Here is a 22535-nt window from a genome sequence, read left to right on the forward strand (position 1 = left end):
ACCTAAGATTTGTCTTGTCCAAATTTTCTTAATTTTCATATTATTTTGCATTTCAATGAGTCTTGGTTGTCGTGAATGGTAAATATCACTGCAAGTATTACAGTCTCGTCTGGCTTTATATTCATAAAAAAATCCTTTTAATATTTATGACTTTGTTTTTATATGGCTTTATTTAATCGTGATGCAAAAGAAAAACAAAGCACGGTGAGGAAAAATGACAGGTTTATACTTGAGAGCAATTCATACCAATTAACATTCAAAACACAAAAACCTCTGGGATTTTCATCCCAGTGGAGATAAAAAGCGAACACCAGCTGTTTATTCTGCTTGATATTCCGAAGGTGAAATAAATTTACGTTTTCGAAGGACATTTCATATAATCCAGAAAAGGGACAAAGCATTCACATCAAAAAAAAAAAAAAAAAACAAGTATATACGGCCATAAGTTCGGCCAGGCCGAATCTTATGTACCCTCCACCATGGATTGCGTAGAAACTTCTGCGAAAGATTGTCATCCACAACGAATTACTTGCGTTGTGGTAATACTTACCGATGGCAAGGTATCTTAAACTTCTTAACATCGTTTTCTAAATTGTGAGTTAGTCCATACGTGGTATATATTAGACAAAAAAGTTATGTATAGGTAAGTCTACAAATAATTACGAATCGATACGGACTTTTGCGCGGTACGTGGAGAACCAGAATTGAAATATGGGGGCTACAATTATGAACTTGATATGGACCAATTTATGTGTGATTGGGATCGATTTATCTGAGGGCTATATATAACTATAGACCGATATGGACCTAGTTACACATGGTTGTTAACGGCCATATACTAGCACAATGGTTGTTAGATATCATATAATAACACCACGTACTAAATTTCAATCAGATCGGATGAATTTTGCTTATCCACCGGAGGTCAAATCTGGGGATGGGTTTATAGGGGGGCTATATATAAGTATGGGCTGATATGAACCAATTCCTGCATGGTTGTTGGATACCATATACTAACATCACGTACCAAATTCCAACCGAATCGGATGAATTTTGCTCTTCCAAGGGGCTCCGGAGGTCAAATCTAGGGATCGGTTTATATGGGGGCGATATATAATTATGGACCGATTTCGACCAATTTTTGCATGGGTGTTTGAGACCATATATTAACACCACGTACCAAATTTCAACTGAATCTGATGAATTTTGGTCTTCCAAGAGGCTCCGGAGGTCAAATCTGGGGATCGGTTTATATGGGGGCTATATATAATTATGGACCGATGTGGACCAAGTTTTGCATGGGTGTTTGAGGCCATATACTAACACCATGTACCAAATTTCAGCCGGATCGGATGAAATTTGCTTCTCTTAGAGGCTCCGAAAGCCAAATCGGGGGATCGGTTTATATGGGGGCTATATATAATTATGGACCGATGTGGACCAATTTTTGCATGGTTGTTAGAGACCATATACTAACACCATGTACCAAATTTCAACCGGATCGGATGAAATTTGCTTCTCTTAGAGGGTCTGCAAGCCAAATTTGGGGGTCCCTTTATATGGGGGCTATACGTAAAAGTGCACCGATATGGCCCATTTGCAATACCATTCGACCTACATCAATAACAACTACTTGTGCCAAGTTTCAAGTCGATAGCTTGTTTCGTTCGGAAGTTAGCGTGATTTCAACAGACGGACGGACATGCTCAGATCGACTCAGAATTTCACCACGACCAAGAATATATACTTTATGGGGTCTTAGAGCAATATGTCGATGTGTTACAAACGGAATGACAAAGTTAATATACCCCATCCTATGGTGGAGGGTATAAAAATATATAATAATTATTATGGCTTAACTTTAGCTATAATTTTTGTATTGAGATTTCAAAGTTATGTGGTAGTTTAAATATGAAAAAAAAAACACATAACTTAGATTTATTGGAAAAACGTTTATTCAGCTAGGTTAAAAATATCTTTTCTAAAGGAAATCTTTAATTCAGCCAGGCTGAAATTATGTTTTCTAAAAGAAAGGGAAAAGTTAAAGGCAAAACTTTAATTCAGCCAAGCTGAGTTATGGTTTCTACAAGAAAACTTTAATTCAGCTAGGCTGAATTATGGTTTCTACAAGAAAACTTTAATTCAGCCAGGCTCAAATTTGTTTTCTATAGGAAAACTTAATTCAGCCAAGCTGAATTATGTTTTCTATAGGACAAAATCTAAATCAGCCAAGCTGAATTATGTTTTCTATAGGAAAAATTTAAATCAGCCAGGCTGAATTATGTTTTCTAAAGGAAAACATTATTCCAGACAGGCTTAACTGTGTTAAGAAAACATAAGCTTAATTATATTTTTTATTGGAAAACCTTCATTCAGCCAGGTTCAATGATGTTTTTCTGAAGCAAAACTTTAATACTGTGCTGCTAAATTAGGTTCTCTACTAAAAACCATTCATTCAGCCTGTATGAATTATGTTTTCTAAAGAAAAACTTTAATTCAGCTTAGCTGAATTATGTGAAAAATATTTAATTATTTTTTTTGAAATCCGCGTGACATCTGCGTTTGTAATACAGTGTGATTATAATTTTGTAAAATTAACCAAAATGTTTCTTCTTGTTGGCTTCACTGTTTTTTGAGTGTATTTGCTGTAGAAAACTTTGATATACAAGAAAACTTTAATTCAGCTAGGCTGAATTATGTCTTTTTTCTGGGAAAACTTTAAACCAGCCAGTCTGAATTATGTTTTCTAAAGGAAAACATTATTCCAGACCGGCTAAACTGTGTTTTCTATAGGAAAACTTAAAATCAGCCAGGCTGAATTATGTTTTCTATAGGAAGACATAAGCTTAATTATATTTTTTATTGGAAAACTTTCATTCAGCCAGGTTCAATGATGTTTTCTGAAGCAAAACTTTAATACTGTGCTGCTAAATTAGGTTCTCTACTAAAAAACATTCATTCAGCCTGTATGAATTATGTTTTCTATAGGAAAACTTTAATTCAGCTTAGCTGAATTATGTGAATTAGTCGAAAAATATTTAATTATTTTTTTAAATCCTCGTAACATCTGCGTTTGTAATAAAGTGTAGTTAAGATTTTGTAAAATTAACCAAACATTTTCTTCTTGTTGGCTTCACTGTTTTTTGAGTGTGTTTTCTGTAGAAAACTTTGATTCACCCAAGCTGAATTATGTTTTCTAAAGCAAAACTTTAATTGTGTAGTACTAAATTAGATTTTCTACTGAAAAACTTTCACTCAGCCAGACTGAATTATTTTTTCTAAAAGAAAACTTTAATTCAGCCAGGCTATATTATGTTTTCTATAGGGAAACTTTAATTCAGTAGGGCTGAATTAGGTTTTCTAATGGGAAAACTTTCATTCAGCCTGTCTGAATTAAAGTTTCCTTAAGAAATTTAAATCAGCCAAGCTAATGATGTTTTCTACAAGAAAACTTCAGTTCAGCCCGGCTCAATTATGTTTTCTGAAGCAAAACTTTAATTCTATAGTGCTAAATTAGGTTCTCTACTGAAAAATATTCTCTTAGCTTGTCTGAATTATGTTTTTGAAAGGAAAACTTTAATTCAGCTAAGCTGAATTATAAAACTGTAATTTAGCTAAGCTGAATTATGTTTTCTGAAAGAAAACTTTAACTGAACTGAATTATGTTTCTAAAGGAAATCTTTAATTCAGCTATGCTGAATTATGTTTTCTAAAGGAAAGCATTAAATCAGCCAGGCTGAGTGTAAAAAACATTCTACACTCAAAAAATTTGAACCCTTTATTTCACTTAAGGTTAGGTTAGGTGGCAGCCCGATGTATCAGGATCACTTAGACTATTCTGTCCATTGTGATACCACATTGGTGAACTTCTCTTTTATCACTGAGTGCTGCCCGATTCCATGTTAAGCTCAATGACAAGGGACCTACTTTTTATAGCCGAGTCCGAACGGCGTTCCACATTGCAGTGAAACCACTTAGAGGAGCTTTGAAACCCTCAGAAATGTCACCAGCATTAATGAGGTGGGATAATCCAATGCTGAAAAACTTTTTGGTGTTCGGTCGAAGCAAGAATCGAACCCACGACCTTGTGTATGCAAGGCGGGCATGCTAACCATTGCACCATGGTGGCTCCCTTTATTTCACTTAAGCCAATTTATTTTAGTTTAGTTCAGGGAATTACAGTGAAACCTCTGAAAGGTGGACACACACGGTCGCCTAAATTTTGTCCACCTGTTAGAGGTGTCCAGGTTTGAGAGGTTAATTTTAATGTGTTAATTAGAGGTCTGTACAATTCCATTTGTAAATGCAGAGTACATGTGTACTTGCTAAATGAGTACATCTATTTTAGAGAGTCGCAAAACAATTGGTACACATTTTGATGAACACCAAAAGCCACGAGTAACTTCTTGTTGCTACTCTGATGTCTTCACTACCAACAAACACATATTCCTCTTTCTCTCTTATTGAAGTGTACTCAGGGTGATCACATCGAGTATGTTGCGAGAACAAAACTTCATAGAGTACTCCATGTACCACGTGCAGTTTCAGAAATACAAGAAAAACAGTTACTCTCCATAATATATGTTTTCGGTTTGATATAAAGAACGGCAAACGTTGAGGTAAGTGTGTGACATACATAAATATATGAAATATGTGACATACATATCTATGATTAATAATAATGTAAAATTTTGCTTCGCACATAACTGAGAAATACTTGTGGTACCACGTGAAGTGAAGAGAATCCATGTTGTACTTTTTCACAAGTACTTACATTTTTATTGTTCCTTTTTTCGGAACACATGTTGTTTCGGATAAGTACTTGGCAGGGATGGAAAATACAATTTTTAAGAAAGTACAAAAAATGTATTTTTTGAGCGGAAAGGTACTTTTTACTAAATTTCAACAAAAATTTCACTGAAAAATTATTGTCAAGAGACTAAATTTTCTATATAAATAAAATTTTGACAAAATTTTCTATATAAATAAAATTTTGCAAAAATTTTCTATAGAAATAAAATTTTGCAAAAAAAATCTGTAGAAAAAAAATGTTGCAAAATTTTTTCTATAGAAATAAAATTTTGCAAAAACTTCCTATAGAAATAAAAATTGTACAAAATTTTCAATTGAAATAAATTTTTGACAAAATTTTCTATAAAAATAAAATTTTGCAAAAATTCTATATAAAAATAAAATTTTGACAACATTTTCTACCGAAATAAAAAATCGATAATATAGAATCACATTCTTTTTTCGACTAAAACATTCTTGAAGTTCAATAAAATCCTGTTTTTGACTATGTCTTTTACAAAATCGAGATTTTCTTCCCACATGAACATGTTTGTTTTGCCATATTTGTAAAAGACTATTAGCAAATAAGGTTGATAAAGACTTTCTCAAAATATTAAAATATTTTGTCAAAGCTATTGTACCATAAATCTGATATCGACTCAAAAATGTCTACACAAAAGGTACTAAATCATTCGCGGGGGTACTATGGTACTGACCGGGGAGAAAAAGTATTGAAAAAAGTACTATAGTACTGCATTTTCCATCTCTTGTACTTGGTGGTATTTGACAAGCAAGTGTTCTCTTCACTTCACTACTTGCGCTCTGAGAGAAAGACAGTGTATGTGCTATATTCGACAGCGAATTGCATACATGTAGTGAAAAATTATTCGATGCAGACCTCTAGTGTTAATATAGCAAACGTCCCCAGACAACTGTCCGTGTTTGGGAGGTGTCCGGTTTTAAGTGTGTTCACGTTTGAGAGGATTCATTTTATTATGTTTGGAGAAGGTTTCCTTTCTTTTACTAAATTTGTACCTCTCACAAAATAGTTCATTATTTCTTTCAATTTATAAATTTTACTAAAAATTCGCCCATCCTGAACTTCGTATGGCACTAAAGGCATTTCTGAAATTTTGAACTCATATATTTGCCTTGAAACTTCAAAATTTTCTCGAACAAATGAAAAAATTGATTATGTCTATTAAATTTTCTTGAATCTGTCGAAAAAATATTTACTTAATTTTGTGATATCGGCGTGATGTCAGCGATTGTAATATTGTTTAGTTAAAATTTTCTAAGATTAATCTAAATTTTCTAAAATTAACCAAAAAATTTTTCCTGGTGGGTTCACTTTTTTTTCAGTGTTTAGGAAAACTTTAAATCAGCCTTATTTCCCATGCTTTAGTTAATTATTAAAAGACATGCGAGACTTTTCTCATCACTGAAATGTATTTTTTTACCGTGGCTGAATCAATGTGTTTTTTAAAGGAAAACTTACTTCTGAAAGCTCTAATTTAAAACATGAAATCCCCAAAAGAAATGTTTATTTTTAGTTATAGATTTATGTAAATAAACTTTTCTATGGCATTTATTATTGAAATTAAAGAAACTATTATCTAGGAAATCTTTAACACATCCAAGCAGTTTGAAGGATTTCTCTATGGGGGATACGTTTCCATGGGGGAAAAATCTATGGTAGTGTTGTAAATTTTGCATCAATTGAATATTTTATAGGTTTTCCCATTCATATTTGATTTCAAACAAATATTTCAATAAAAATATATTCCCTATAGATGTGTTTAGTTTTGCATAGTCTATTGCAGTCTCTATAGAAAATATTAGTTCGTACACACGTAAGTGGTACAAGAATGTATGACATTTGAAATTGTAATAAAAACCACATGTATTTGTTGTAAGTACATATGAGAGTAAGTAAGTAAGTAGGCATGTCTGTATGTTTCAACTTACTTACATTTATGCAAGGAATAAATGCAAACAAATGTGTATACAAAAAAAATACATGTGTATATGCATGTATCCGATAAGTACAGACACAATGTTTTGACACTAAACATAACGAAAACATCCCAACAACAATAATTTGGCGAAAAATAACAAACGACTCTGTGTGAGATAAAATAATAACAACTACAACGACATAGAGACTATAAAGGCACAGAGCAGCAATAACAGTAACCAGACCAGACTATACTACAACGAACATTTAAAGTGAAGTTTACGAAGTAAAAATCGTGTTATTTTATCTGTATCTATTGTTGTGTGCAAACAGAATACGACGGACGACCTGTACTTAACACTAGCCCCAAACATACGCACAGCCTCAATTCATGAACGTCATTCATTCGACCATGCTAACCCATACTTATATGCTTTTTAACAGATATAAACAAACACTTTTTGCCCTATGTTTGTAAGTTTAACTTTCGCCTCTTTTTATATCCTAATGGGTTGCCTTACCAAAACCTACCAAATGTTTGGCAATACAAAGTAAATATACGTATACTTGTTATCATCGTTCATACGCCACATATATTCACCAAAGGCCACATATGAGATATACGAGTATTATATGAGTAACAAACAAACGCATACACAATGATAGAAGAACCCTTACACTCCCCAGTGTACAGACAATCTCACAAACCTTCATTAAACATGGATTTCTAACTTCCCACTCTTTTTGCAAATTTTCTTACGCTCTCTCTCCATATACGTACCATCAAATGAAATAAAAGCCACGAGCAACAACTGCCTACTTTTCGTTAACTCGTAACTCAACCGCATCTACTCACACGCATACATACACCCACTCTCCTACTTACTCTTCGTAGTATTCAAGCAACAGCATAATTTTGTTGTTGTCTTCTTATGTTCTTGCTTTATTTATACACATGGCCTGCTATTGGCCTTTTCTGTTGTGGTTGTTGTTATTGTTTTTCACTGTTGTGGCATTGAAGGGCTCTGGGCTTGGGTTATTGCTGTTTGCTGTTAAAAGCAAAACGTTTCTTTGAGCATTTAACAAAGCAATTTTTATGGTAAACACTTTCATTGATTCGTTTCCTTTGCTGCGAGCGATCTGTTTTTGGTTTATGCCCAGACTCAGATGTTGTAATGGTTACATGGTTCTTGTAGTATGTGTATTGTCGTTTTTTTTATTTAGTATTGGTGCTAAATTGCTCGCGTGCGAATGAGTAATGGGCTGTAGAATGATACACAGAAGGAAGACTTGAAATGAACAATAGTTCAGCTTGAATAATTAACCACTATTGTCCGAACGTGTACGGATGAGTGGTCAATATAACAAAACAAAATTTCTAACTTTTCAAAAGAAAGAATTTCCTTTTTTTGCGATTTCATGACCTAGGAGAAGAGGAAGTAACAAGAAAATTGTTCAGAGTAGAAGGTTAGTTTTCGTATGTGCTAAGTTTGACGATAACCGTTTTAGGGTTATGCTAAAGAAGCCAGTTATATATTTCTCGCCTGCTATACACGAATATAAATTAAAAATTTTATAAATTCTATTCTTTATATTCAGATAGTGATATATAAAAAACTTCTAATTTTGCCTGGTCTTTTTATTAAATATAAAGTTAAATTAAATTCTTAAGTTTGTCTCTGGCTTTGTAACTTTTAATTTTTCCTTTACATTTTTTTCAGTTTTTATTTAAAATTATTCATGATAATAACTAAATGAAAGCAAATAACTACAACTAGTTATTACAACTAGTTTTCTGATATATAAAATAAATTTCTCATTTTGTCTTGTCTTTTAGTTAAATTATTAAGCTTGCGTTCTTTTGTATCTTTTAATTTTATCTTTAATATTTTTTTTTTTGTAAAATTTATTTAGTTTTTATTTAAAATTATTCATGAATTATTATCTTGAATAATGAAAGTAAATATTTGAAACTATTTTCTTGGGTGGATTATGGGATCTAATTATTTCAATACTGAAATGTAGCCAGAGAAAGAATATAATCAGCTCAAAAATGTTTCAAGAGCTTAATGTTACTTTTTCTAGGGAACATGTAATATGTTTGTCGCTATCATATTGTTTTCTTTTTCGGAAATTTTGTATTTGATTTCAGCATTGGCGAGAATGTTCCCCTTAAAATAGTAACATTATTAGGTTTGAGGTGATCATATACCTTTTCTGTACCTCGTGGCCATCCTAGCGTTACTTGTTATTTCTAATGCTAAATGTAATGCAAAGAGTATCTAATTGGCTCCCTGCAAGAATATGTTAATGTTAATTTTTACAGTTACTTGCATGGTGAGTAGATTTAAGAATAACTATAGTGTTACTTGTTGGCAGATGGCGAGTTTGAAAGCTAATACCTACAGATGCAAAAATTCCATTGCTTGGGTTATTGCTGTTTGCTGTTAAAAGCAAAACGTTTCTTTGAGCATTTAACAAAGCAATTTTTATGGTAAACACTTTCATTGATTCGTTTCCTTTGCTGCGAGCGATCTGTTTTTGGTTTATGCCCAGACTCAGATGTTGTAATGGTTACATGGTTCTTGTAGTATGTGTATTGTCGTTTTTTTTATTTAGTATTGGTGCTAAATTGCTCGCGTGCGAATGAGTAATGGGCTGTAGAATGATACACAGAAGGAAGACTTGAAATGAACAATAGTTCAGCTTGAATAATTAACCACTATTGTCCGAACGTGTACGGATGAGTGGTCAATATAACAAAACAAAATTTCTAACTTTTCAAAAGAAAGAATTTCCTTTTTTTGCGATTTCATGACCTAGGAGAAGAGGAAGTAACAAGAAAATTGTTCAGAGTAGAAGGTTAGTTTTCGTATGTGCTAAGTTTGACGATAACCGTTTTAGGGTTATGCTAAAGAAGCCAGTTATATATTTCTCGCCTGCTATACACGAATATAAATTAAAAATTTTATAAATTCTATTCTTTATATTCAGATAGTGATATATAAAAAACTTCTAATTTTGCCTGGTCTTTTTATTAAATATAAAGTTAAATTAAATTCTTAAGTTTGTCTCTGGCTTTGTAACTTTTAATTTTTCCTTTACATTTTTTTCAGTTTTTATTTAAAATTATTCATGATAATAACTAAATGAAAGCAAATAACTACAACTAGTTATTACAACTAGTTTTCTGATATATAAAATAAATTTCTCATTTTGTCTTGTCTTTTAGTTAAATTATTAAGCTTGCGTTCTTTTGTATCTTTTAATTTTATCTTTAATATTTTTTTTTGTAAAATTTATTTAGTTTTTATTTAAAATTATTCATGAATTATTATCTTGAATAATGAAAGTAAATATTTGAAACTATTTTCTTGGGTGGATTATGGGATCTAATTATTTCAATACTGAAATGTAGCCAGAGAAAGAATATAATCAGCTCAAAAATGTTTCAAGAGCTTAATGTTACTTTTTCTAGGGAACATGTAATATGTTTGTCGCTATCATATTGTTTTCTTTTTCGGAAATTTTGTATTTGATTTCAGCATTGGCGAGAATGTTCCCCTTAAAATAGTAACATTATTAGGTTTGAGGTGATCATATACCTTTTCTGTACCTCGTGGCCATCCTAGCGTTACTTGTTATTTCTAATGCTAAATGTAATGCAAAGAGTATCTAATTGGCTCCCTGCAAGAATATGTTAATGTTAATTTTTACAGTTACTTGCATGGTGAGTAGATTTAAGAATAACTATAGTGTTACTTGTTGGCAGATGGCGAGTTTGAAAGCTAATACCTACAGATGCAAAAATTCCATTGCCATTTGCTTGCAATATTGCAGAGAGAGGAAGAGAGACAGAGCGAGAGTAAAATTACTACTCTGCGTTAAAAAACACACAAGATATGAGCAAGATTGCTCCAATATATTTTGCCTCTTGATGCCTCGAATTATTATATCCCCCTCCAAGGAAATCCCCTTATTAATTTCTACAGTTAAATACATGGTGAATAGATTTAGAAAAAAAACTAGTGTTACTAGTTACACAAGAGATAGAAAAAGAATACTCACGAGAGAGTATATTACAATACTTACTTATCATATTGGGATACACTTTGAATTGAATTACATTCAATTTGAAGCGCATTTGCTCTTTACGAACGAGACAAAAGCTAATTACTATTTGCACTGAAAAAATATTGTCGTGAGGTCAAAGATTTCATGTCTTTAAAATACGAATGCAAATTTTGCTTAGCATAGAAGATGCATTTCTCTTTTATAAAGTTTTTTTCCTTGTCCCAAAGTCGATAAACTTTTCGATGAAGTCGTATTGTCCTTATGATTAAGTGGTTTCACTTAAAAATGAGTATCATAACACGAAAGAAAAAATGTTTGGGCTAAGGTCAACTTGACTTTAATAATTCAGAAAAATTCCTTAAATTTAAATTTGTTGTCTGTTTGCATGTTTTAAATTTGTTGTCTGTTTGCATCTTGACTACAAAGCAAAAAATCGTTCAAAAATAGGACATGTTTTTCAACACTTTATTGTATATACTTTTTTTACTTGAAACATAGCATAATTTCTACTGGAAGTCGAGTCTGGCTTAGGAAAATAAAGTTTTCGTTAACTCGTTTTTAAAGGACTTTGAAAGCATATGAAGAAAAAAAGCTGAAAAATTAAAATTTGCTTCCTAGAAGCAAGTACACAAACCCCAAATTTAAAAGAGAATTGTATCTTAAAAATATCCTTACTTGTATTCTCCGCTTTTTTTGGCTCGGAATCAATACCAAAATTATTAAAGTAAAGACAAAATCTTTGGAACCGGACATGCTTTTTTTTCAGTGTGTGTTAAAAAATACACAAGATCTAGGCAAGATTGCTCCAATGAATAGTTTTCAACTAATTTGGCTACTTATGCCTCCAATTATTACATATTACTTTAATGAATTTATTATTACATATTTGCAAAGAAATTTAATCTATGGAGCATGCAATCTATTATCTATACTTTACATGAGTAGCATGCATATCACTACTCATACAGTTTTGCGTTCTCTGGCACTTACATATCAACAGAGGTAAAAATGTCATTGCCATTTGCTTGAAATATTGCAGAGAGGGAGAAATAGAGACTACAATTGCTATTCTCTGTTAAAACCATATACACAATTCACTCACAATCTCAGAAAAATTGCTCCAATATATATTTTTCAACGAATTTGTCTATTTATGCCTCCGATTATTACATATTTGTGTAATGAAATTATGATTACATATTTGCAAAGAAAATTATTCTCAGCGGCTGATCTTCTATGCAGTCTATAATCTATGCTAATCTCATCTTTTTTCAGTTCTCTGGCATTTACATATTAACAGAGGTAAACATTTCCTTACCATTTGCTTGAAATATTGCAGAGATCGAAAGAGAGAGAGAGAGAGAGAGAGAAGGAGAGAGAGACTATATTTGCTACTCTGTGTTAAAACAAAATACACATTTCACACAAGTTTTCTGCAAGATTGCTCCAATATGTATTTTTCAACGAATTTGCCTCTTTATGCCTCCAATTATTACATTTACATTATTACATATTTGTCCTACCCACTTATTTTACTGGTTTATGTTACTTCAACACATTTCTCAACACCCAAAAGAAAGCGAAATCTCTTTTACTTCCATTTTATATCATTTTAGCTGTTGCAATGTTGTCCCCTACCACAAAATCTTTAAATTCTTTGTAGCTCCCATTTCCATGGAAATCCTAAGAATGTTAAAAAAACACACTCCTACACTTCCATGTTAATGATTCTCCACTTTTGTGATTAATAATACACTTGCCTCAATAGGGTCCTTATAGGCTAATTACATTGTTGTAATTAATTTCATGACCTATAATTACAAAAATAGGAAGGAAAAAGATATTCAAATTGATTGGTTTCTTGTCCTATCCCTGCTGTTTTCTTTTTTTTTTTGTTTTGTTAGAGGAAATCCAAATTTGAGCAACAGTCGGTCGTTTTGAATCCCCTCCCACACCATCATCATACAAATGCGAATCAGGATATGTAATGAGTTTTACCTGAAAAAAAAATGTTGCATACTTTTAGGTAATTAGATTTTGTTTAGCCCACGGAAGAATTGTGAGTGGGTCACGGTAAATTCTTTCACGGTAAATTCCTTCAAATGGATTATTTCAGGAAAATAATAAAAAATAAAAATAATGAAATTCAATTCAGTAGTTGATTAATAATTATAAATTAAGATTGAATGTTCACAGGTTAAGTTCGATTATAAGGACAGCATTCCTTTAAAATGTCTCTAAATATAATAAAAATATCATGACCTAAAACTAAGATCACATATACTCTGTATAAACTATAAATAATCTAAACATTTGAGTCTTGTCTTTAATGTTAGGTTAGGTTATGTGGCAGCCCGATGTATTAGGCTCACTTAGACTATTCAGTCCATTGTGATACCACAATGGTGAACTTCTCTCTTATCACTGAGTGCTGCCCGATTCCATGTTAAGCTCAATGAGTCCGAACGGCGTTCCACATTCCAGTGAAACCACTTTAATATATAGTTATTTTTAGATTTATTAAATTTAAATAAATCACCATTTTGTCTCACAAAGGCCTTGAATCAAGGATATCACTATCATATAACCTTTTAATATTCCAAGGGAATTAAAAATCCCATTAAATATCTGATTTCTGATGAATTTTCCTGTACACAAGTTTAATTATGTGAAAATTTAAGTTTTTTTCATGCTGTTAGATTATCTACTAGTACAACTGCTATCACTAGTATACTTGTACAAGGTAAATAACACTGACCCAGAGAGTATCAAAAGGCCACAAAAGACATCTCAATGAGTGTGGGCATATGAGTGTAGGGGCGTATAAGTGTAAGCCAGATGGTTTACGTTAACATCAAATGTTGTATAGTGGTGTGGGTGGTGTTCAAGAGAATAATGGTGGCAATGGCTTCGATTGTACTAAGGGCTCTGACTATTTTTGACTTCATTTTAAAATCCATAATATAAAATGGCCCTTGGGCATTTTGGGATATGCTACATTTGCCATTTGGTTGTCTAAACTATACTGACAAAATTTTGGACCTAAATTTTGGGCCACACACTTTACACAATATTAATGGAAATTTTCTTTAAAATAAAGAACTTTTATTTAAAAGAAAGTTTATAGTTCATGCTTTAAAATTTTGTTTTCATTGAATTTTATAAACGAATCGTTGAAATTTATGTTACTACTTTAAAGTCGCATATCTTGCAAGTAAGGTATGTTTTCATTAAAATAAAGAAAGAAAAAATCTTAAAATTAAATGAGATAGTTAATCTTTGGATTAAAGAGAATAATTCAAATAGAGATCAAGACTTGTTTTGAGGATTTTGTGTCTTTGGCTGATTTTTTAATTTTTTAAAATTAAGAAAATATTTTTATTTTATATACGTTTGTTGTTTTTGTTTTTTTGACCTTTCGTTTATTACCTTCTGTTTTTTACAAAAAGAAAACAAAAGAAAATATTTTTGACTACAAAGGATCTGCTGTTTTTTTTTTTGGTTTTTAAGGTAAAATTTAATTTTAATTTAATTATTAATACATCGCAATAAAAGAATGCAAATTCAATTATATGAAATCTGTATACAAATTTTAATTTTTTAGAGCCAAGATTTAGAGGTCGAAAATCGGATTTTCAACCAAGAAAATTGTCTTAAAAAAATCGACATGGATTTTATGTAAGCTTTAAAATTGACTTTCGACTTTTTAACAATCAAATAAAATCAACGAAGGACTTAGTCGACAATCTATTCTTTTATTGCAATATCGATCTGTTTACCTAAAAACAGACAACTTTCCATGACCGCAAAAGTTGAAAATCGCAATTTTTAAAAATTTCGAATATCAAAAAACCGACTATTTCAATTTTGGTAAAATTCATAAAGTCCTCCTTTGCAAATGCCGACTTTTTTCAAGTTAAAAAAATCGAAATGGCGATTAAATAACTAAATGTAGAAAATCGAAATTTAAAAAAAAAATTGGAATGCCAAAAAATCGGCATTCAAATGTGGTAAAATTCAGAAATACAAATTTTGTAAAAATGGACTACCTTTGCAAATTTTGAAAAAGAAAAATCGAAAAGTCATAAAAAAAATTTTATTTCAAAAATTTCGAATGTTGAAAAATCGGCATTTTCAAATTTGGTAAAATTCAGGAAGTCCATTGTTGGAAACACACAAAATTTTTTTTTCTGATTCAATCACGAAATTAATTGATCTAATTAATTTTTTAATTGAAATGTCTTCAATCACAGAAATGATAGTATCAATTAAAAAATTTATTGAAGGTCAATTAAAAATTAATTGATCCAATTAAAATATTAATTGATACTATTAATTTTTGTTTCAATTAAAAAATTGTTCAATTAAAAAATTTGTTAAATTATTAATTGAATATGTTTTAAAACTCAATTAAAATTTTAATTGGAATAATTTTCCTGAAATTTTTTTCTGTGAATGTCGGCTGTTTGAAATTTGACAAAAATCGAAATTCGATTAAAAAAATAATTATCAAAAAAGTCGCAAAATCGGATTTTCAAATGTGTGAAAGATTCGGAAAGTGCACTGTTACAAATTTAAATTAAAAAAATCGAAAAATCGATTAAAAAATTAAATGTAGAAAATAGAAATTTTAAAGAATTGGAATGTCGAAAAATCGGCCTTTCAAATGTGGTAAATTTCAGAAAGTCCTCCTTTCCAAATGTCGACTTTTTCCAAGTTAAAAAAATCGAAATGTCGATTAACGAACTAAATGTAGAAAATCGAAATTAAAAAAATGGAATGTCGAAAAATCGGCGGTAAAATTCAGAAAGTCCAACTTTGAAAATTTTTTCAAATTTAAAAAAAATCGAAAAGTTGAATAAAAAAATTAAATGTCAAAATCGGAACTTTTTCAGAAATTTTGTTGAAAAATCGGCATTTTCAAATTTCGTAAATCCAGGGAAAATCATTTAGAAATGATGGTTTTTCAAATTCAATTAAAAAAATATATCGTAAATCGGAATTTGTAAAAATTACAAATGTCGAAAAATCGGTTTTTCTAAATGTGAAAAGATCTGGAAAGTGTACCTTTACAAATTTAAATTAAAAAAAATCGAAAAGTCGATTAAAAACATCAAATGTCGTAAATCGCAATTTTTAAACATTGCAATTGTCGAAAACTCGACTTTTCAAATGTGATAAAATTCAGAAATATGCAAAAGTCGGCTTTTCTAAAAAAAAACTAGTATGATATATTTGAAATTTCGGTTTGAGAACCCTAATTAAGAGATAGCCTTTTAAAATTGTTTCAAAAAGGACATATCGTACCATATTTAAGTACCAAAATTGTTTCAAAAAGGATATATCGTACCATATTTAAGTATATACCTATTTAAGGCCATATGCCCACGATTGACTTCTTCAGCATCTTAGAGAATCAATTTTTACGAAAGATTTTAAGCCATCTAATAATCTCTGCTAGAGAATGTCCATACCATTTGTAAACAATAAGGTGGCATCTCTGAGAACCTTTGACTACAAAGTGTTCTTCAAATTATTAAAAAAATGTAGCAGTGCTAATTATTAACACAATCATTGACAGGATTAACATAATTATTATGTTTTTATGTCATGTTAAGCTTCTCATTAACTGTTATTAGATATTTATGTTATTTCTCATGTTAACATAAGTTAACATGATCTATATAAATGTTATTATGAATGTTCTTGATAATATGGTTATCTCACAAACCCTAACTTTATGCTCATTTCAATTCTGCTCTCACATTGGTATCTAATTTTATTTGCATATTATTCTCACTACAATAACAATTCAATTTGAAAATATTGGTTAACATGGCTATTGTACTCATTCATCATAACAGTGTATGTTTTTGGATTTTGATATTTTCTTAGTAAAATATCCGCTTCGTGTAATAAATTTGATAAAATTTATTCTATCAAAGTCATATCCAGATATGATTTTGAGCATTTTGTAGAATTCCCTTGAAGTTCGTTGGAGTTTGAAGTTGTTTTGAGGTTAACTCCTATTTTTAATGAATTCATTTACTGCGAAATGGCCAATCGGACTTGTTCAACGAGACATATTGTGATAATGATCTTTTAGATATGTATCAATAGGAAATACAACCCATTACGCTTGTACCGTAATTATACACTTAAATAGACCTAAGACGGGAGACCATTGCGTGCGGTGTTTGGTTAAGTGTAAAAAAAATCCCTTCAACGATTCTTCTTATCCCTTAAAAAAAAACAACTTTAACAACAAAATAAAACTCCACTGAGATAGATGAATTTATTTTTTCCTATATTACTTAAAAATAAATAAAACCTTTTTCTCTAAGTGTGAATTTCAACATTGCCAAATATTTTATGAAGCGGGAAGCGGCGTAAAATACAAAGCAATCTATTTGAAATACTAAAATACTTCGGGCAATAGTTAGTTAATTGGCATATTTATATGTAGACAAATTCCAGATATTTAAAATTTGTCGTTGATTGCCATCACATGCAAAACGTTATGTTGTTACTATGTTTTTATTAAAAACAAAAACAAAAGGACAACAATATTGGCTTATACTATAATAAACATACACACGCTTATATTTTAGAAGAATTTATACTGGCATATATGTATGTATGTAGATGTATATATCCATACTCTTGTCACTTAGTGGTGTAGAGAGAACATGGCTTTAATGAAATGATTTTCCCCAAAAACAGAACCAGAACGACAACAACAACATTACCAGGAGATACAAAGGAAATTTTCTATGCCATAGTAGGGGAGTGTGTATTTGTGTGTAGCTGTTAGGATGCCCATGACAAAGGTAAGGTTGGGATACACAACAATTACACACAAACACACACCTACATACGCTTTCTCTTACAGTTTCATACTCACATTTTACTAGAGCAGAGACACCCGCAGTTATAAACAATACAGTGTATACAAGAATGGCAAGGCAAGTCTATTAAAACCAGAGTAAGGTTGTGCGAAGTTAATGAGTACCAGAGAATATTTTTTTCGTATTTTGTTTTTGTTGGCATTGTCCCACTATAAGGACAACAACAGACAAGGTTTAATGTGTTTTTCTTTAAAAGAAAATATATGAATAATAATATAGAAATAAAACAACAAGTTTAATTAAAAAAAGGATTTTTCCATTACCCTTTCCAAAACAGTTAACAGCTCTGAAGGTTTCATTTTTTATCCAACACGTTTGATTTTCTTTGCGGGAGTATTGTAGAGACTGGCCTCGGGTGTATTTCTAAGATAAGTTTTATCTAATACTTTCACCACAAAAAATTGTTAGGTTTTTTCTAAATTTGTTTCAATAGCTATGTGTTTTTTTTCACAATGAATTTATTCACTGATCCTGTTTAACTTTTATTTTTATACGATGTAGACATTCACACGCGCACATATAATTTTACACACCCTGCTATGATGTCTTTTCAATGATTGAAGATAATGCGCTAAATATTCAACAGTTTAGACATCAAATTTCTAAAAATTTTATTCCCAAAGAGATTTGGAATAAATATTCTAATATTTCTTTCTTTTTTAAATTGGGATTTTTTTTTTTATAGATTACATACAATTTTTAATACTTTGCTAAATTAACAATAACTCTCCAACATTTCATTTTGAGATAATGACAATCATAGATTAATCATAATTTTCAGGCTAAATTTTTGGTATATTTCATTCGTTTTATACACAATTTACTTTCTTTTGTTTAGATTTTTTTGTAAAGAATTTTATTATTTTCTTTTTAGAAATTACTTTGAATTTAATGCCAATCGTATAATTTTTAATTAATTTTTTTGTGTTTAGGTTTTCTTTAGTAATTTTTTTTTGGTAATGTTGGTTGTATCCGTTTTTCACTTTTGCGTTGTGAAGTGGTGAATTCACGTTTGACTTTGGCCAAGTGAAAAAAATGAATGGTTGCAATATTCCGTGTGTATAACTTCAAAAAATTGGTCGTTTCAACATTTACTCTTCAAAGTGTTTGTAGAGTAGAGATATAAACACACACTCCCACACTCAATGGCTCAGACAGACACACACACATACAAACTTACACTCATCGGCTCTAACATATCCTTCTCGGTAAATTGAGACGAGAGTTTAGAGAGTATAAAAAGCTTCGCTCTCCTTTTTATTGGTAACGCTTTACCCCCCCAAAAACACATTCTAACCTTTACTCTAATGACATTAATACACATTTCCCTTTCAACAACAACAACACCAAGAAAAAAACGAGTAAATACATACAACAAATTAACATCATTATTGACTTTGGCCATAACCGCATTATCTGCAACAACAACAACAGCATCATCATCATTATTTACAACGACATGCTATTCATTATCATACCTTCGCTTCATCCTTAGTGTGTGCGTGTGTGTATGTGAACATCGTTCGTTGTTCGCATATTCATCGTATTCATGTCATTTCGTTGTCGTCGGCTTTTTTTTTAACATGCGGGTGAGCTTAGTTTACTATAACATAACGGTGAGTGAGTTAGTACGTGTATGTGTGGCTGAGTGCGTTTGCGAATGGGTGGGGGTTACCCCACGTTTGTTGTGTTGTAAAACAATGCGTTGGTGTTTTAACTCTGGCTTTATTATGGAGAAAGGGAATACTGAGAAGGCCTCACTCTAAAGGCGAAAGGTTAAGTTTTTTTTTGTGTAACATGTAGGTATTTTGTTTATATATTCATTGCACAGTGTTTTTTCTATAGAAAATTTTGTTAAAATTTTATTTTTATAGAAAATTTTGTTAAAATATATATATATATATATATATATCTATATATATATATATATATATATATATATATATATATATATATATATATATATATATATATATATATATATATATATATATATATATATATATATATATATATATATATATATATATATATATATATCAAAATTTTATTTCTATAGAAAATTTTGTTAAAGTTTTATTTCTATAGACAATTTTGTCAAAATTTTATTTCTAAAAAAAAAATTTTTGTCAAAATTTTATTATAGAAATTATAGAAAATTTTTTCAAAATTTTATTTCTATAGATAATTTTGTCAAAATTTTATTTTTATAGAAAATTCAATTCATTCTATAGCAAATTTTATCAAAACTTTATTTCTATAGAAAATTTTTTCAAAATTTTATTTCTATAAAAAATTTTGTCAAAATTTTATTTCTATAGAAAATTTTGTCAAAATTTTATTTCTGTAGAAAATTTTGTCGAAGCTTTATTTCTATAGAAAATTTTGTCAAAATTTTATTTCTATAGAAAATTTTGTCAAAATTTTATTTCTATAGAAAATTTTGTCAACATTTTATTTCTATAGAAAATTTTCAAAATTTTATTTCTATAGAAAATTTTGTCAAAATTTTATTTCTATGGAAAATTTTGTCAAAATGTTATTTCTATAGAAAATTTTGTCAACATTTTGTTTCTCTAGAAATTTTTTTCTAAATTTTATTTCTATAGAAAATTTTGAGTTTTGTCAAAATTTTATTTCTATAGAAAATTTTGTTAAAATTATATTTCTATAGAAAATTTTTTCAAAAATTTATTTCTATAGAACTTGTCAAAAACTACCAATGTACCAAACAGTAAAAAATCTACCATTTTTTTGTAGAACTCTACCAACTGTGGCAACCGTGCCAACGAAACTGCATTCATATACTCTGAATTGAGCATTTTTAAATAATTAGAGTTCAAAAAGCTAGACGCATTCCACATTTTAGATGGCAGACCACAGTGTATCTATGGATAATATTTTGTGGTGTTGGTCGGATTGATTCGACCATAGCCACACATAGTCATCGTGGTGTTTGTTTGAATGTAAATGCCTAAGGACATTCAACGTAAGTCCGTCTGAAGCAATAGAAAGCATTACATTAGTTTCTGTTCTTTGTTCTGTGTATGCGCATTATTATGTAAACTCTCTCTCTCTCTTTGGCGATTTCGCTTTAGCTCTCTAAGGAAAGTTACTCTTCGATTTAAAGGTTGTGGAGATGGCTTGGGAGTTTCTCTTATTTGCTGGGTGTTGCCACACTTTATAATTCGTGGCACTGACTAAAAAACTGGTTAAATAACGCAATGAATTTCTAATTCTAAAAAAAAAAATTAATTAATGATTTAAATTATTTTTTATATTTACATTAACAGGTTGGCTGATAAGTCCCCGGTGTGACACATAGATGACGTCACTAGTATTAAATGCATATTATTATTTATATAGTACCAACCTTCAAATGATTCGTGTTAAAATTTGACGTCTGTAAGTCAATTAGTTTGTGAGATAGAGCGTCTTTTGTGAAGCAATTTTTGTTATTGTGAAAAAAAATGGCAAAAAGGAATTTCGTGTTTTGATAAAATACTGTTTTCTGAAGGGACAAAATGCGGTGGAAGCAAAAACTTGGCTTGATAATGAGTTTCGGACTCTGCCCCAGGGAAATCAACAATAATTGATTGGTATGCAAAATTCAAGCGTGGTAAAATGAGCACGGAGGACGGTGAACGCAGTGGATGCCCGGTGATTACCGACGAAAACATCAAAAAAAATCCACAAAATGATTTTGAATGACCGTAAAATGAAGTTGATCGAGATAGCAGAGGCCTTAAAGATATCAAAGGAACGTGTTGGTCATATCATTCATCAATATTTGGATATGCGGAAGCTCTGTGCAAAATGGGTGCCGCGCGAGCTCACATTTGACCAAAAACAACAACGTGTTAATGATTCTGAGCGGTGTTTGCAGCTGTTAACTCGTAATACACCCGAGTTTTTCCGTCGATATGTGACAATGGATGAAAAATGGCTCCATCACTACACTTCTGAGTCCAATCGACAGTCGGCTGAGTGGACAGCGACCGGTGAACCGTCTCCGAAGCGTGGAAAGACTCAAAAGTCCTCTGGCAAAATAATGGCCTCTGTTTTTTGGGATGCGCATGGAATAATTTTTATCGATTATCTTGAGAAGGGAAAAACCATCAACAGTGACTATTATATGGCGTTATTGGAGCGTTTGACGGTCGAAATCGCGGCAAAACGGCCCCATATGAAGAGTGTTGTGTTGTTCCACCAAGACAACACACCGTGCCACAAGTCATTGAGAACGATGGCAAAAATTCATGAATTGGGCTTCGATTTGCTACCCCACCTACCGTATTCTCCAGATCTGGCCCCCAGCGACTTTTTCTTGTTCTCAGAACTCAAAAGGATGCTCGCAGGGAAAAAATTTGGATGCAATGAAGAGGTGATCGCCGAAACTGAGGTATCAAAAATTGGAAGGTCGTTATAATCGTTGTATCGCTCTTGAAGGGAACTATGTTGAATAATAAAAACGAATTTTGACAAAAAAATGTGTGTTTTCTTTGTTAGACCGGGGACTTTCAGCCAACCTCTTATTACGAAGTTTTTTTTTTTCTACCAGTGTATGAAATTTTCTTTAAGAAGTAAAAAAAATAATAATTATGTCTAAAAATTTTTCTTGAATTTTTCGAAAAATATTTTCTTATTTTTGTGATATCAGTGTTTTTAATATGGTTTATTAAAATTTTCTAAAATTAATTAAAATTCTTTAAAATTAAGCAAAAAATTCCTTTCTGGTGTTTACTACTTTTTGAGTGTAGGAAAATAATATTTTCCTGTCTGGTAACCCTTCCTTTTTTTCTCAT

General features: G+C 30.7%; 2 protein-coding genes across 3 annotated transcripts in view; one reads left to right on the plus strand and one right to left on the minus strand.

The window, feature by feature from the left end:
• meso18E overlaps positions 1–22535 on the plus strand; it is a 140386-nt gene that overhangs the window by 67476 nt on the left and 50375 nt on the right. The window lies entirely within an intron of this gene.
• LOC142229835 (solute carrier family 7 member 14) overlaps positions 1–22535 on the minus strand; it is a 126309-nt gene that overhangs the window by 50872 nt on the left and 52902 nt on the right. Inside the window, exon 1 of one of the 2 annotated variants that reach the window (XM_075300414.1) lies at positions 17994–18326. The exons of the other annotated variant lie outside the window; for it this stretch is intronic. Coding sequence (XP_075156529.1) covers positions 17994–18029 — 36 coding nt within the window. The 5' untranslated portion in view covers positions 18030–18326. Of the gene's footprint in view, positions 1–17993; positions 18327–22535 lie in introns of those variants that run through there. 2 annotated transcript variants of the gene reach the window in all.

Source organism: Haematobia irritans, chromosome 3 (assembly GCF_050003625.1).
Source record: "Haematobia irritans isolate KBUSLIRL chromosome 3, ASM5000362v1, whole genome shotgun sequence".
Lineage (NCBI taxonomy): Eukaryota > Metazoa > Arthropoda > Insecta > Diptera > Muscidae > Haematobia > Haematobia irritans.